Source organism: Bos indicus, chromosome 22 (assembly GCF_029378745.1).
Source record: "Bos indicus isolate NIAB-ARS_2022 breed Sahiwal x Tharparkar chromosome 22, NIAB-ARS_B.indTharparkar_mat_pri_1.0, whole genome shotgun sequence".
Lineage (NCBI taxonomy): Eukaryota > Metazoa > Chordata > Mammalia > Artiodactyla > Bovidae > Bos > Bos indicus.
In genome coordinates, this window is record NC_091781.1 from 43,060,745 (window position 1) to 43,073,958 (window position 13,214).

Below are 13,214 nucleotides of genomic sequence, written 5' to 3' on the forward strand. Positions count from 1 at the left end.
GCGACATTCACCTCTTACAGGAGACCTCAGGCTCCTCGAGACACCTGGCAAAGTTAATGATGTTAACTGCCATGTAAGTTGAGGCTTCTCTGCTTTGCACCACACAACATTTGTACTTTATAGAATCAAGGGTGGTAAATAACAAAGACCATACAAAGAACCAAGGCTCTGGCTTCCTCCCACCCCCCCTCCACAATAATAGCCAAGCTTCAGTGGCATCTGGTTTTTCAGCTAAGTGAAGTAAACAGCTGACCCTGGCAAAGGCAAGCACCATGCTCCATGCTGGAAACAAAAAGGAGTTTTATTTTAAATACAGCTGAGGAATTCAATGCAATGGCAATGAACAAACTTTAAAGCCAATCACCAAGTTAGCCTCCCATGGAAGTGGTCTGAACTTAGCAGGAGAGTAGCCAAGAACCAACAAGGTAACTTAAGATCTAGAGTGGTAGCTATCCAGCAATCTATGCCACTCTCCTGCTCTGTGATCCAGGCAGACATGACCAATCAATCACAACAGCCTTTCTTCCTGATGCACTCATTCCAGTCAATCTGGTGGTTGAAACAGTCACCACCAACAGACCACAGCTGGCCCACCAGAGGAAACCAATATGCCACTGTGGGTAAGACAGATACCTTGTTTGTGTCACACCAGAAAAAACCATGCTAATATTTAACCAACCAGAATTCCTAGGAAAATAAATTAGAACCAGGGTGTTGAATGTTTCATGGCAGAAACTCTGCATTCTCTTCACTGTGAAGCCCGACACTAAGACAACCAACCAATGCTTTACTGAATGATTCTGTCTGGGAAAATTCTAGGGTCTAGAAGTTGGCATTTGGTTCTGGGAGGCAACAAAGCCTGAAAAATGTAAATAAAAAAAAAGAGGCACCATCTACATCTGATGAGAAAATTCCAATCGGGACTCTTGCTGTTGTTATGCTCCAACTCGGCCATTTAAATCTAGCTCATGAGTCAGCCACAGGGGCCCAACCTCTCACCTGATTCTGCACGGGGAATTCCAAAGCTGAAGGCATCCAGAAGACCTTCTCAATAAAGTCAAAATAGTTTTGTTGCCATCAAAACCAAGAGATGCTCATCCCCACTGCTGTCTCCCTGTAGGAGTCACCAGGTCATCCCCCTGGTGACAGCCATCCACCCATTCTCAAAGCTCTACTTTCCCATCCCAAGAACTGCACACTTGCAAAGCTCCAAAAGGTCCCCTTGGCTCTGTATTGTCTTGAGCCTGGCTGCCTTTGTAAATACTAGACAAGAAGCTCACAAACGGCAGGAGCTTTGTCTTGTCCGTGGCTGAATTCTCTTTGGCAAGTGATTATAGAAATTAAAAACTCTATATTGAAAGAGCTGTAAGGACAAGTTTGAGGAGAAATGTCATTTTAAATGAATTAAGGCTTCAACAATGGCATCACCGACTCAATGGACATGAGTTTGAGCAAGCTCTGGGGTTGGTGACGGATAGGGAAGCTTGGCATGCTTCAGGCCCTAGGGTTTTGCAAAGAGTCAGGCACAACTGAGCGACTGAATTGAAGGCTTCAACAAACATCTGAGTAGAATGAATTTGAGTTGAATGTCAATATTTCCCAATCAATATGCAAAAGGAGGAGTGATTATGGGTGTGTGTGCATGTTTGTATATGATAACCGGCAAGCAGTCAGGGGACATCCCACCTTCCTGGAAGTCATTCCAGAAATCCAAATGTAGGGCCCTCACCCTGCCCCCTCCTTGCAGTCTCGTCCTGGCTTATGGCCTTCAGAACAAATGACCCACCCAAGGTTTCTCCTGCTCTCACCACACCTGAGACAAGGTGTGCTAAGTTGCTCAGTAGTGTCCAACTCTTTGCAACACTATGGATGGTAGCCCACCAGGTTCCTCTGTCCGTGGGATTCTCCAGGCAAGAATACTGGAGTGGGTTGCTAGGCCCTCTTCCACAGGATCTTCCCGGCCCAGGGACTGAATCTGCATCTCTAATTTCTCCTGCATTGACAGGTGGGTTCTTTACCTCTAGAGTGACCCGAGGTAAGCTGACCAAGAGCAACCCTGGAGTCCACAGTCTTGTGTCCGGCACCATGCGCACTCATCTACCTTCTGGATGGGTGCTGGGTGGCAACCACTTCATTCAATAAACAGAACTAGAATCTATGAAGATTCCTTGGCCGGAGCATGAAAGTTAGAGAGCTCTTCACTATATAAGTCATTTTTTTAAATGTCTGAATCATCTATAGCCGTGGTTCTCAACTACAGGTGACGTTGTCCCCTAGCACAACATGTTATGACACAACAGATGTTATGACAACATCTGGAGACATTTTTGGTTGTCACAATATGAAATACAGAAATACCATGTAATGAACAGGAAATTATTATTAAATTATTCCTATTTTTCACAGTAAGTGTCCATATTACATCATTAAATAGAAATTTACATATAAAAATTTGAGTTTGTGTGGCTTTATTAGCTACCAGGACTGTCAATGGAAGAAAGAAAATAAGATGTGTATAAGATGAGTAAGAACTAACCACAAAATAAACTGGAAATTTTTAACTTTGTGAAGAATCAGCTTTTCTTTAAGATCTAGGTCCTTCAACATGTGAACAACCATGCTGTTCAGTCAAAACTGAATTTTCACAGTCAAAACTCTAAGCCAATGTTTTTTGCCCTATTACTGATCCTCTTGGGAATTGAAATATTCTTGGAAATGCAGCCCGAAGGAAAATTCTCCCTTTGCAGCTACTTTAAATATCAGACATTTTTTCCTACTCAGAGAGATAAGCTAAATCAAACCTGCTTTCATGCAAAACTCAGTTCTCCTTTGGGTTCCCCTCAGAAGGACAGCTTACCAGGAATGTGGGCACCTCCGTATGTGATATTCACGTCGTAATCTCCCGGAGCAAAGGGAACGTACTCTGCACTGCAGCTGCCATCTTTGTTGTCTCTGCAGTTTATCTTTGACTCGGACGGTCCCTCCACAGTTATGCCGAGACCCCCAATTCCTGCCCCTCTGTGAAGTGTGAGAAATAAGGCCAAGTTGTCCTAGTGGTTCATGCCAGTCTGCTTACTGCCAAAATTCATGTAAATCCCTCTATAAACTATCCAACCTAGCCAACTGGACTCAACTTCTGTGATACCTCTCACAGTGTAATATGAATTTCTCAACAGTGTAATACAAATAAAAACAGCTTTAACCCCTCCTTTTCAACGCTTACCCTTCATTTGTTTATCTTATCTAACTGTACTGGCTGGAAATGAAAGGACAATTCAGGTATGTGACTTGTGACCAGTTTTAATAGGAATACTTCTAATATTTCACTTAACTATGACATTGGCTCTACATTTCTGAATTATCAAGTTAATGAGCTTCCATCTAGGCCTGCTTTTCTCAGCAGTTTTATGACCATTATCAACAGCTTTTTGGTACTTTTAAAAGCATACCTGGTCTTCCTCTGTAATAAGTCTCTACAGAGGAAGATGTCTCACAAATCATGAAATAAAAAGCCTCTCAAAAGTTGGGAAATCATAAGTAAGTAAGAACTTACTTACAAAACAGAAAGAGACTCAGAGACTTATAAAACGAACTTATGGTTGCTTGGGGGAAGGGGTAGTTTGGGAAGATCACGTACACACTGCTACATTTAAAATGGAAACCCAACAAGGACCTATTGTATAGCACACGGAACTCTGTTCAGTGTAATATGGAAGCCTGGATAGGAGGAGGTTTGGGAGAGAAGGTTCATATATACGTATGGCTAAGTCCCTTCACTGTTCACGTAAAACTAACACAACATTGTTAATCAGCTATACCCCAAAACAAAGAGAAAATTCAAAAGAAAAAAAGAGTTGGGAAACCATGATACACCTATAAAACGTTTTGAGAGCACTTAAAATACCTAGGGCTACTCTCCTTTTACAGAGTCAACACACAAATCCCAGGCCTTTGCTTACCTGGTAACCACCGTGAAAACGTTGGGCTTGTTGGTGAAAGCCTCCTTCAATCCAGGTCCTTGAGCTTGAACCCGAGAAGGCTGGCAGCCTTCGGTCACGGCCACTTTAAAGGGACTATTTGGGACAGGCACGTCATCGTAGGTTACCTCCACTACGTGAAGGCCTGTTCAACACAACACAAAAAATTTTACTTGCATAAGAGCCACTTGTCTGCAGAAAATAGCACTCTAGCTTTCAAGTCTATGTGCTACTTCAAGCTATTCGGAAAGGACAGGTTAAATAAATAGCAATGCTGCTATGATTTGAGTTTAAAAAATACAAACTCTTTATGCTTTTGTTCACTTGGCAATCACATACCAATCCCATTTCCTAACACACACACAAGGCCTGACCAAGCAAATATCCCTAAGTTTATTTTCAAGACAGTCATCTTAAACACACCATCTTGATATGACAAAATACCCAGTCACTAATCAAAAGACAAAGAAAAGCCATGAAATAGAAAAGCATTCACGAAAAGAAACAGAAAATATCTACACTATAACGTCCAGGGATTATATACACAGGGAATGAGGACATATGCTGCTTATATTTTTTTAATGATTTTATGATTTATCAAAATTTTTAATAATTCCTAATATTAAGAAAGAAACTGGACTTCCCTAGAGGTGCAGTGGATATGAATCTGCATGCTGATGCAGGGGGCTAGGGTTTGATCTCTGGTCTGGGAAGATTCCACATGCCAAGAAGAAATCAAGCCCGTGTGCCACTACTGAGCCCCAGTCTAGAGTCCGTAGGCCACAACTACTGAGCCCGTCTGCTCCAACTACTGAAGGCCACATGCCTCTAGCCCATGCTCCTCAACAATGAAGCCACTGCAATGAGAACAGTAACCCTTGCTCGCCACAGTTAGAGAAAGCCCACGCAAAGAAAGCAACGAAGACCTAGCACAGCAAAAAATTAATAAATTTTAAGAAGAATCATGTTAAGAAATTGCACAAATGAGCAACATGCCATGACATCACCCCATAACCTGCTCAGATGAGTCTGAGGCTAAAGTCAGCCCAACTGTTGTTACACAACAGAGCCAAAACACCAGGCACCAAGCAGGCAGAGGGCTCTGTTGGGGAGGCAGGTTTCCACATTCCCCAGTCACTGTGCCCATACTTCTGCTGAGGCAGGCAAAGCATAGGGGGCTGGACTTAGCGCCAGTCACCGGGAGAGGCGGTCTAGCACAGATCTAAGCAAGAATCACGTTCCAAGAAGACAACTCACCTTTCTCGAAGGGCGTGTATTCCACCTGGTAGGTCCCATCAGCATTGTCTGTGACGAAACACTCCGTGGAGGCTCCGGAGGGGTTGGCAATGTGGGCCTTGATGTGGTCGCCTCCGACCTGCGTCAGGGGCCGTGAGTCCACCGTGAAATCGGTGGTGGCTTCACGAAACACGTCTGTAGAACAATCACACAGGTAAGAAGGTCCCTGGTGGTCCAGTGGCTAAGACTCCGAGCTCCCAATGCAGGGGCCCGGGTTTGATCCCTTGTCAGGGAACTAGATCCCTTGTGGCATAACTAAAGAGCTCACATTCTGCATGCTGCCACTAAGACCCAGCACAGCCATACAAATAAATTTTTAAAAATATTTTTTAAAAAGAATGAATATCTCAGACAGAGGCTGTCTCAGCAGTTCAGTGATTAAGAGTCTAAGCTTCTTATTGTAAAGCAATTATCCTCCAATTAAAAAAAAAAAAAAGATTTCGAGTTCCCACGGTAGGAGGCTCAGGCTGTATCCTTGGTCAGGGAACTAAGATCCCACATGTGTGGTGTGGCCAAAAAGGAAAAAAAACAGAAAGAATGTAGCTAACACCTCTTATTCGGCAGCAAACCCTAGAGGCATGGTTCTCAGCACTTTATTGTAATTTCAGTGACTGCTAAAACAACCAGTTTCTTTGTCTCAGAATCAGGAATATTAATGCCCCTCCCCCCGACCGTCAATCTCCCTGGCAAAAGATGATTCTTTCAGGGTAGGCTCCCCAAGTAACAACATAACCACCTGCCCACTTCTTGAGAGAAACGTGAGACTCAGGACAGGCCAAAGGGTGAAGACAGCAAGAGCGGTATCAGCCAGCAGCACATTTTAAACCTTTTTCAGATAAGTGCCAAAAATGCAATATGTTCTGTATCCATATTTGAAAGAAAAAAAAATTAAGATCTCTAGCTTTGCCAGAAAGAAAAGAGGCGGGGGAAATCTGCTGACAGTGCCGGGATTCTGAAGAAAGTGGGGCTGGGCATCAGAAACACCACGTGCTCACCCCTCCGCTCTGGTCTCCTCTACCACTCGCTGATGCAGAGACCACAGGTGAGTTTTCTTCTCCCTGGCCTGATCTCTGCAGACATTTGAGTTTGCAGCCCTGACATTCTGAGCTTCAGGGGCATCCCCTATTACTCTGGTGGCCTCCTTCTTTTTTCACGAAACCTACCTTTTCCTTCTATTCCCGGCCCAAAGACTTTGACCCTACTGGTGTCCACGGCGGGCTCCACCTTGACCCTGGTGGGGAAGTGTGGCACCAGCTCCCCGCCGTACTTCATGGTCAGCGTGTACATGCCGGCCGTCAGGGGCACATAGGTCACCGCATAGGTACCATCTTTGTTGTTCTCGATACAGACTTCGGCTTTTGCCCCTGAGTCCGAGACAGCTTCCAGGCCCAGGGTCCCTGGCCCAGCTTCTGAACAGTCCACGCTGAGCAGCCCGGGCTCGCCCACCTTCCCATGCTCGAGGCCCGGGCCAGACGCCACGACTTTGGAGGGGTCAAAAGGCATTTCAATGTCGGCTTTGAAGGGAGAGCCAGGTATGTGGACTTCTTCGAAGAGAATGTTGACGAAGTACTCCCCGGGCTTTGTCGGGAGGTAGGAGACAGAACAGGTCCCATCGCCGTTGTCTGAGCATTCAATTTTGGCCTCGCATGGGCCTTCCACAGTTAGGCCGAGACCTCCAGTTCCAGCTCCTTTGGTGTCGATGGTGAACTCGGCAGGCTTGCCCACAAGACCACCTCTGAGGCCAGGACCATGGGCCTTCACCTGTTTGAACACAGGATAAAAGTCAGACTTGGCTTTATGCTGGTATCAGCCACCGAGCAAGCCTTGCTTTCAACAGCCAAGCCTGCACTCGGCACTCAACTGCCCTTGGATGAAGTGGTCCTTCTCCCTGGGGACTAATGTGTCACACTTGCTCACCCACAGTGCCAAGTTACTGCCATGTTTCCCTTAGTGGACGCTGAAATGGCCAACAAAGGGAGACCTGACTGTGAACTCACTCAGCATGGAAGGGCCCAGCAGAGGCGTGGTCCCATGTCCTGCCAGCCTCGCCTCCAGTGCCGAAGCTGGACACCCAACATCCAGTCCAACAAACGCACTCCAGTTTCCTGGGCTGAGCACTCGCTGAATGCCTTTCGTAGATTTCACTGTGGCTTTGGCTGCCACACCTCCCTCAACAAATTCAACATAATAAAATACTAAACTGTAATGGTGAATACATGTCATTATATGCTTGTCCAAACGCATAGACCACATAACACCAAGAGTGAACCCTAACATGAACTACAGACTTCAGGTGACAACGATGTTAGCATAGATTCATCCACTGTAACAGCTGTAGCACCCTGGGGAGGGTGGTGACCATGTGGAGGTTATCATGTGGGGCGAGGGGAATCTCTGTGCCACCCTCTCAATATTACTATGAACCTAAAATTGCTCTAAAGGATAAAGTCAGATTAAAAAAAAAGAACAACATTTTAAAAAAATGCTTTTAAAAGAGGGAGAGGATGGGGCTTTCATGTGAGATTCAACAAATGAGACACTTTTATAGGATTCATGCCATGCAGAACACTGGAAATACTTTGGAACTTTTGACTCAGGGCCACAAGGAAGACATGATAATGAGAAGAATCTATTTTTCTCTGTATTAGCCAAGTTTCATTATAATAGCTTGTGTAGGATGAGCTCACTGCATGTGCCAGACGCCAGACTGAGGCCTCCACACCCACCATAGGACCTCACCCTGAAGGCCCACTTTGCAGGGAGTACCGTTATAATGCTGATAAATGAAGGACAGGAGTCCCTCACCAAAGGTTCACAGCCAGAGTGAGAGGAGGAGCAGGACTAGGACCCAGCTTCGCATAGGACCCTTCATGCTGGATTACAGGAGACAGCTATTATCAGTCACTGAGAACTGACTTATGGGCTTGTTCTCTATTTTGTTAATGGTTTTAGTGCAGTTTAATTTCATGGGTGTTGTCTTTTTTATTGGGGGGGCCATGCAGCATCTCAGTTCCCTGACCAGGGATTGAACCTGCACCCCCTACATTGAGGGCAAAAAGTCTTAACCCGTGGATAACCAGGAAAAACCTAGAACTGCCTTTGACTACAAAAGACTTTTCTAAAGGTTTTCACCAGGCAGAACCGAAGAAGGACTGTTACATCTGCCAAGAGACGACACGTTCTGGAACAAAAATGAAAAACTGACCTTGGTGGGATCAGGTGGCAGCGAGGCCTCCACCATGTAAGGGCTTCCGGGCACAGGATGTCCGTCATAGGTCAAGTCGATGGCATACAGCCCTTCCTCCCGTGGGATGAACTTGGCTGTGCTGCTCTCCCGGCCTGCCATGGGTGCCACCAGACACGGCACGACCTTCCTTGAGGGGCTCAGGATCGTCACGTCCAGCTTCCCCTGGCCTCCTGCTCCCCTGGTGTCCACGGCGAACTCCTGGTCCTTCCCAACTTCGACTCCTGCAAAGAGAAACAAGCCAGAAGGATGAGCTGACCCTGCAGGAAAAACACTGCTGAGAGCAGACATGGTTCCTTGGACACGGAATGTTTTCTCAGCTTCTGCAACAAACGGTTGACTCAGGATGAGAGGCAAGACTGAATAAGGATAATCAGCATTCTAGCCTCAATAATAACCAGTACAAAAACATGAAGTAACCACTGATGATAATGACAGCCATCATGCACTGAATGCATTTTCTATACCAGGCATGCGGACAGCATATCATCTCTCTTAATTTTCATCACAACCCTGCAGTGTATGTATTAGCAACCAAAGAATTTAACAGATAGGGAAACTGAGACTTGGGGGGCAGGGGGTGTGAAGTGAGTCATCTGGGGTACCTATCTCACAGACCACAAAGCTGGGACACTGATCTAAATTGACTTGACCCATGATCTGCAGTAAGTTATAACCTGATACTGTTACCGCTTCTCTGCCTACTTTCATTATTAACTTTGCATCAAAACACTCCCAGAAGCCAATGTTTTATTTACTGGTTCTTGGCAGCAAATTCCGTTCTACAGCCAAAGAAGGCAGAAGTCACAGAGCTGGCCAACGCAGAGGCACTGAAGCAAGTCCTGAGAAGTGACTCTCTGTACTGTGCTGATACTTGAAAAGTATTTGCAAAGCAGGGCCACAGAACACCCATGTGTTCCATTTGACAATAACAAGGAAGGGACTTTGCATCAAAACAAAAGCACTGGGAGCCCAGGGCCCCTAGCACAACCCATGGAAGTCCTGACTGGGGCAATACAGGGCATGCCAAGATGAATGGTGTCAAGCCACAAACAAAGAGGCCTCAGAGATCCACATCCCAAGGACTCTTTCTAATTGGCTTCGTTCTCATCCTAGTCTGAGTCAAAATCCTCAGTGTCTTGGAGAAAGGAGTACCAAGGGGACACGTGAAGGATTAGACAGTGGCTGCTCCCCAGGGACAAAAGCCAGCATCAAACTCTTGCTTCAGAGGCCCTGGATCTGGGAGCTAGCCTCACTCACAACTTGTACATTTGGGTCACAGCACCCTGAAAGTGCTCACCAAGGGTTCCCCCAAAATCCAGAGAAACCCTCATAAGCACAAGAATGCTGTCCTATGGGTGTATACACAGCCCCATGTGACCCCGAAACTAGGAAAACACATGCCACTGAAATGCAGCCAGGCTGTGGCTACGCCAAAAAAAGGATCGAGGTATGAATGTTCTTCAAGATACACTGTTGGCAAAAAGGGAAGCTGAAGACATACGAGTATCTCAGGGCAACTTTAGTGATAAGTAAATTTTGCTAAACATTTTCTGTTGGCAGTTAAGTATGTACAGATGCATTAGGTGGCCAAAGTATTGGAGTTTCAGCTTTAGCATCAGTCCTTCCAATGAACACCCAGGACTGATCTCCTTTAGGATGGACTGGTTGGATCTCCTTGCAGTCCAAGGGACTCTCAAGAGTCTTCTCCAACACCACACTTTAAAGCATCAATTCTTCGGCACTCAGCTTTCTTCACAGTCCAACTCTCACATCCATACATGACTACTGGAAAAACCATAGCCTTGACTAGACGGACCTTTGTTGGCAAAGTAATGTCTCTGCTTTTCAATATGCTGTCTAGGTTGGTCACAACTTTCCTTCCAAGGAGGAAGCGTCTTTTCATTTCATGGCTGCAGTCACCATCTGCAGTGATTTTGGAGCCCAGAAAAATAGTCAGCCACGGTTTCCACTGTTTCCCCATCTATTTGCCATGAAGTGATGGGACCAGATGCCATGATCTTCGTTTTCTGAATGTTGAGCTTGAAGCCAACTTTTTCACTCTCCTCTTTCACTTTCATCAAGAGGCTGTTTAGTTTCTCTTCACTTTCTGCCGTAAGGGTGGTGTCACCTGCATATCTAAGGTTATTGATATTTCTCCCAGCAATCTTGATTCCAGCTTGTGCTTCATCCAGCCCAGAGTTTCTCATGATGTACTCTGTGATCATGTGTTAAACTAGAGAAGCTAAGCGAGCAGCATATCAGTGCCTCTATTATGCTATTCTCTTTACTTTATTATTGATTCATTCAGTTGTTTCATTACGTGAAATGAGCTTGTACTAATAAGATCCCCAACAAACTAAAGGATCATCTGGATAGGAATAGGGAGATGCATCATAGTTGTGGTTTCTGAGTGCCTGGGCATTGGTTTTTACGCTCGACTGTTGACCCTAAGGTAGATTCAGTGATCAAAAACAGTTGGTACAATAGACATTTAGCGGAAAGTGGCATGCCTCCAATTCCCCTTGTCATAAAAACCTTCCCTGTGAGGCCAGCAGTTACTGAGGGCTGCCTCTGAGTCAGCTCCTGAATTACTGGCTCGTTTAATTCTCACAATAGGCCTGTGAGTCTTCTTCCCCGACCTCCACTGAACAAAGGAGGAAAGGGAGGCTTAGTGAGGTGAAGGGACAGGCAGGGTCACAGAGCTACTCCACAGCACGGCCCTAATTCAATCGCGAGTCTGCCTGACTGCAGAGTCTCATACGGCAAAATTTGCTCCTCTGCGAATTGTCTTTGAAGGGACTCTGACTGCTCTTCAATGACCCGTCTCCCCCTCCACTCTTGACACACTTACTGTTTTCCAGTCCATTAATTTTTATCCTGCTCAGATCCAGCGGAGCAGCCACACCCACGGTGAATGGGCTCTTAGGGATAGGGTCACCACCGTATGTAACCAGAACCTGCATGTTACCCTGGAACAAGAGAGAAAACCAAGGACACACGTGGGTACCAACAGACTCACTCGATGTTTCAACCTGCCTTCCAGGATTTTCATTCTTCCCAGAAATGCAGGGTATATAACCCCAGCAGATTTAGAAGGTGTCTCAGATATATCTAAGTTTTTAGCCCCATGGCAAGAATGACATAAAAATCAGACCAAAAAAAAAAAGCAACTCTCAACAAGAGGGACAGCTTCAAGAGCACACCACTGAGGTGTGCTTTTAAGCATTTCCTCAATTCCATCTGAAAATGGTGCTAAGAGGTGGTCACCATTTTTCCAGGCAATAAAACTACAGCTCAGGGAGATGAAGTCACTTGTCCTAAGTGTGAGCCAGGCCTCACACCTGTGGCAGCTGAACCTGAGTCCCAGATGCTCTGCCACACAAGCTCCTCATCGAACACACACCCAGCCCGGCCACGGGCAAGGCAGGGTTGTCTGGGGGCCTCTAACTGAACAAAATCTTTCTTTCCCATGGCCTGGGATTTCAGGCCACTATGCTGCAAAAACGAATTTGCAAGAGTTCGCCTGGAGCTGTTCTAAGACCCCCTGCATAGTATGGAAACTCCCACATCGATGTCAAGGAGAGAAGAGTTGCCAGTGAGAAGGTGGACTGTGCCTATGGGTTCAGCAGGCCCCCTGCCAGCAGCACTGTGGCCGAGGAGGCACGGCCAGTCCCGGCCCACTCACGGCTGGCTTCCTCTTGCCACGGTCGGCTGAGTGCCTCCATCCACACCAAGGCCCCATGAAAACCCACAGCTGTCTCAGCGGATTAAGGTTGTCCTCACCTCAAACGTCTGGGTATCACGTAAGAGGATGTGGGAGGGTAAGGAGCAAGGGGGAATCGCCAGAGGGCTGGCTGAAATTCAGCCCCCACTGAAAGCTGTCACGGATGGAGTTTTAAAAGGGTGCAGCTTTTGACCTGTGGAATATTTTCTTATATTCCTTTTGTAATAAAGAAGCAGGGAAAAGCCAAGATAAAAATGAGCTGCCTCTATGAAGGAGGGAGTATTGACTTTCTAGGATGGATTCTGCACAAAACCACTGGGTCCCCTGCCCCACGAGTGTCACATCTTAAGGCTTCCCTGGTGGTCCAGTGGCTAAGTCTCTGTGCTCCCAATGCAAGGGGCCCTGGGTTTGATCCTTGGTCAAGGAACTAGATTCCCAAATGCCTCAACTAAGAGTTCTCAGTTGCAATAAGGATCCTGCATGCCACGACTAGGGATTCCCTGGGGGCTCAGTGGTAAAGAATCCACCTGCCAATGCAGGAGACGTGGGTCCCATCCCTGGGTTGGTAAGATCCCCTGGAGAAGGAAATGGCAACTCACTCCTGTGTTCTTGCTTGGGACATCCCATGGATAGAGGACCCTCACGGGCTACAGTCTACAGCGTCACAGAGTCAAACACGACTTTGTGACTAAACAACGAAGACCCAGCACAACCAAAAATGAATAAGTAAATAAAATATATACACATATATTACTAATATTATTAGTAATGCCATATTACTAATAGAGCACTGGGTCCAAAAGTCCTTTCTGAGGGGGCAAGTCAAAACCTGAGGCTGCCCTGACATCTGCTACTTAGCCACTTTCCAGCAGCTCAGCCGAAACCCAACAAGGCTTATAGATACAGGATCAAGGGTCTCAGAATGTTTTTAGAAGAACTTATGATCTTGTGATCTTGACCAGTGAGCGTG

At 46.2% G+C, this 13,214-nt stretch overlaps 1 protein-coding gene across 7 annotated transcripts in view; it reads right to left on the reverse strand.

Annotated features, from left to right (window-relative positions):
* FLNB (filamin B) overlaps positions 1-13,214 on the reverse strand; it is a 139,769-nt gene that overhangs the window by 38,880 nt on the left and 87,675 nt on the right. For all 7 annotated transcript variants that reach the window (XM_019984290.2, XM_019984289.2, XM_019984288.2 and 4 more), the window contains exons 19-24: positions 11,372-11,489; positions 8,479-8,741; positions 6,437-7,034; positions 5,235-5,408; positions 3,960-4,122; positions 2,858-3,018 (exon numbers count right to left, since the gene is read on the reverse strand). In XM_019984290.2, the coding sequence (XP_019839849.2) occupies positions 2,858-3,018; positions 3,960-4,122; positions 5,235-5,408; positions 6,437-7,034; positions 8,479-8,741; positions 11,372-11,489 (1,477 nt within the window). The remainder of the gene's footprint in view (positions 1-2,857; positions 3,019-3,959; positions 4,123-5,234; positions 5,409-6,436; positions 7,035-8,478; positions 8,742-11,371; positions 11,490-13,214) is intronic.